This window comes from Leptopilina heterotoma, unplaced genomic scaffold, assembly GCF_015476425.1.
Source record: "Leptopilina heterotoma isolate Lh14 unplaced genomic scaffold, ASM1547642v1 Lhet_63, whole genome shotgun sequence".
NCBI classification, from domain to species: Eukaryota; Metazoa; Arthropoda; class Insecta; order Hymenoptera; family Figitidae; genus Leptopilina; species Leptopilina heterotoma.
Genome location: NW_025111149.1, coordinates 3705163 through 3708173, shown reverse-complemented (window position 1 = coordinate 3708173; position 3011 = coordinate 3705163). Strand labels below are relative to the sequence as shown.

The 3011-nt window shown below is 28.7% G+C and overlaps 1 protein-coding gene across 1 annotated transcript; it reads left to right on the top strand.

Annotated features, from left to right (window-relative positions):
- The first annotated feature begins 1567 nt into the window (after positions 1-1567).
- LOC122509805 lies at positions 1568-2764 on the top strand. Its single transcript, XM_043624057.1, has 4 exons — positions 1568-1696; positions 1773-2044; positions 2213-2390; positions 2553-2764. Exons 2-4 carry the CDS (start codon positions 1958-1960, stop codon positions 2762-2764), a joined length of 477 nt encoding a protein of 158 aa, XP_043479992.1. The 5' UTR covers positions 1568-1696; positions 1773-1957.
- Positions 2765-3011: the final 247 nt, after the last annotated feature.

The window sequence follows — 3011 nt, the reverse complement described above, 5'->3', positions numbered from 1 at the left end:
CGGTCTTAGGACCCAACCACCGAGGGATGAAGCTCGCGGTTGTAGTCACCAACCTGGAAGAGGCGAACAGGCTGGAGAAATTGGGACACGTAAAAATTGGTTTTATGTGTTGCCCAATCAAAAGAAGAGTAATGGTCGTCCGGTGTCATCGATGCCTGGGATACGGCCATATTGGAGCCAAATGCCAGAAGGAGGACAGATCAGCTGCGTGCTTTAAGTGCGGTGAGGCTGGTCACAGGTTCTCCAACTGTAAAAACAACTCAAGTTGCTTTTTGTGCAAGGAAAAGATTGGCAATAAGGTGTCAACCACCCATATTGCAGGCAGCGGAGGATGCGGAGTCTTCAGGACGGCCCTTGAGGAGGCGAAGAAGACTCTCGCAAGAACTAAAAGCAAATAAGAAGTATTAAAAGGAGCCAAAAAGCGTGATTTAAACAGCTTTTAATTTGTTTGTTTGTTTTTTATTAATTTATTTTGTGATTTATTTGTCCTTATACATTTTTTTGTTTAATTTGTTTTGTGTTTTTTATTCGTCTTTAAACAGTTTTATTTTTTCAACATTATATACGTGTTTACTTTTTTTTCTTTTCTTTTTTATATCAGTTTACAATTTTATCTTTTGACTTTTTACACTTCTTAAAATATTTGTTTTTTTAATTATTTTTGTGCTGTGAATTCCGCTTGGACTTTGTAATAGTTTTAATCATTTTTTTAACTACGGACGCAGGAGGACCGCAGAGAAAGGGAAAAGGTCGCATTAGCGACAGAGTTGGAGCGCCACCCTCGAAGGCTAAAGTCTTACGACAGTTCCGAGGGAGGGTAAAGGGCTCCAGAAGAAGGGTTACGGGTTTTAGTGGGTCGGGCTGGTAGTAGGTCGCCAGTTTATTAAATTTATTATAACATTTATGTATTTATCTTTTTTTTTAATATTTCCTTTTGTTTCATTGTACCAACCCCACATAACCTTGGAGTGCGGAATCCAAGGAATCTGTAGGCAGATTTCCCAAAAGTCCCTAAGCAAAAAAAAAAAAAAAAAAATATAAATAATAATATTATTTTAATACATATGATTTTTTAAAACTAGATAATCGATTAACAAATGTGGTTAACTATTCATCTTCAAGTGAGGATGAGTTTAAGAATCAGGTTTCTCCAAAAAAAAGCCTTTCTTCTAAAATTAAAAGCAAGTACCTGTTATAAATGTGAAAATATTATTAATTTAAAGTAGTATTTATCTTTTGAAATTATTTTTAAGTCTTTTTATTATTTTATTATTATTTATTACTATTTGTTATAATTTTTATTAGTATTTATCAATTATTTATTACTATTTCTTAGAATTTATTATTATTGTTATTATTATTTTTATTATGTATTACTTATTAATATTTCTTATTATTTATTTTATTTATTATTATTACTTTAACTCTTTAAATTTAACGATTTTAAAATTTCCTGATTGGTATTTATATTATTTAATCAATTTTTATTAATCAGCTAATTCATTTATTATTAACTTATTTTAATAAAAACTTTTTATGTAAATAAAAATTTATATTCCAGGAAAGTCGCTTTTTAGGGATACAAGGATTCACAAGAAAAATAAAATTGAGGAAGAATCGAAATTCGATTGTGAAAGCTCATCAAGCTCTAGTGAATCCGAAGATTCACCTATTTCAAAATCAAACATTCAAAATTGTAAGGAAGTTTTTGATATTGTATATTATAAGATCTCAATTTACTTTTAATTGTTTGCGTTTTAAATTAATTGCAGTTACTGACATAACTGACTTTATCGAAAGTATGGAGAAAAGATTAATGGGATACATAGATGGAAAATTTTTAAATCTGTTACGTCGAATCCAGTATGATATTAGTTAACGAACCCAAGAAATTTTGAAAACGGTGAATCAGGTTGGAGTTGGATCCCAAATTAAATCTTTTTTAGAAAACCCTTCAATGGATGAGCTTCCAATTGAATCATTGGAAGATTTTCTAAAGTTTGACGAAAAATTAAAGAATAGCACAGATTTGCAAGATAGTTTGGTAAATTTAAAAATGTTAATTTATAATTTTTTATTTATTATTACAGTCACTTAATTTTTTAGAGTGAAAAAATTCATATTTACAACAAATTTCGTTCTGTCAAATTTTTCTGGAAAATTAATAACTTTAAACTATACTTAAAATTATTTGTTTTTTTTATATTTTTAGAAAACTCAAATTTTGCGAGAGATAGCTGGTGCAACAAATTTACGCGATGCTGTAAAATCCATCATGCCCAAAATTATAAAAAAAGATGTGCAGCAAAAGTATTCCGGAAAAGGAAAAACGATAAAGGGGAAGGGGAAATTGAATTTTTCCAAAACAAATACGTTTTCCTGTATTAAAGGTAATTTCGAAATTTTTTCCCTGTTAAACTAAAATTTTGTCAATTGTTTTTACAAAATATAGAAAATTAAATTAGTTTTGAATCCTTATTAATTAAAGTTACTCTCCAAATTAAAGTCACTGTAGTTTATTTTTTATAATTGACACTTATTACATTTTACAGCTGCAACACTTTTTAAACTCGAGGAAACGAAGGAGAACGATTTGAGCAGTGCCATAGGAATATGGTTGTCCCAAGCTGGAGACAGGGAAGGAGGAAGAAAAGAGAGAGTGTCAACAAGTAAAGAATTGCCGACAGAGAATACAAATATCGAAGAAAATCAAACTGAAGATGGAGAAATTACAGTTGAGATGAATGTGGATGAAAATGTCTGATTACTTTAATTCATTTAAATTCATTAAAATTATTTTTAAAAAAAATTATGATTATTATTGCTATAATATAATCGCATTATCATTAAAATTATGTTACAATTATGAAAGAAGTTTGCTTGTTAATTAATTAATTAATTATGTTAATTTTCACTTAAAGAGGATTAAATAAATAATGAAAAAATGTTTGACAATTTGGTGTTATTTCTTAAGTTGTAATAATAATTATTATAATAATAAATAATAATAA

Bases quoted from the DNA above. Each gene is read 5' to 3' on its own strand.
- LOC122509805 (XM_043624057.1), top strand. From the start codon at position 1,958: ATGGATGAGCTTCCAATTGAATCATTGGAAGATTTTCTAAAGTTTGAC. The intron at 2,045-2,212 runs GTAAATTTAAAA...TTATATTTTTAG, and splicing joins CAGATTTGCAAGATAGTTTG to AAAACTCAAATTTTGCGAGA. The intron at 2,391-2,552 runs GTAATTTCGAAA...TACATTTTACAG, and splicing joins TACGTTTTCCTGTATTAAAG to CTGCAACACTTTTTAAACTC.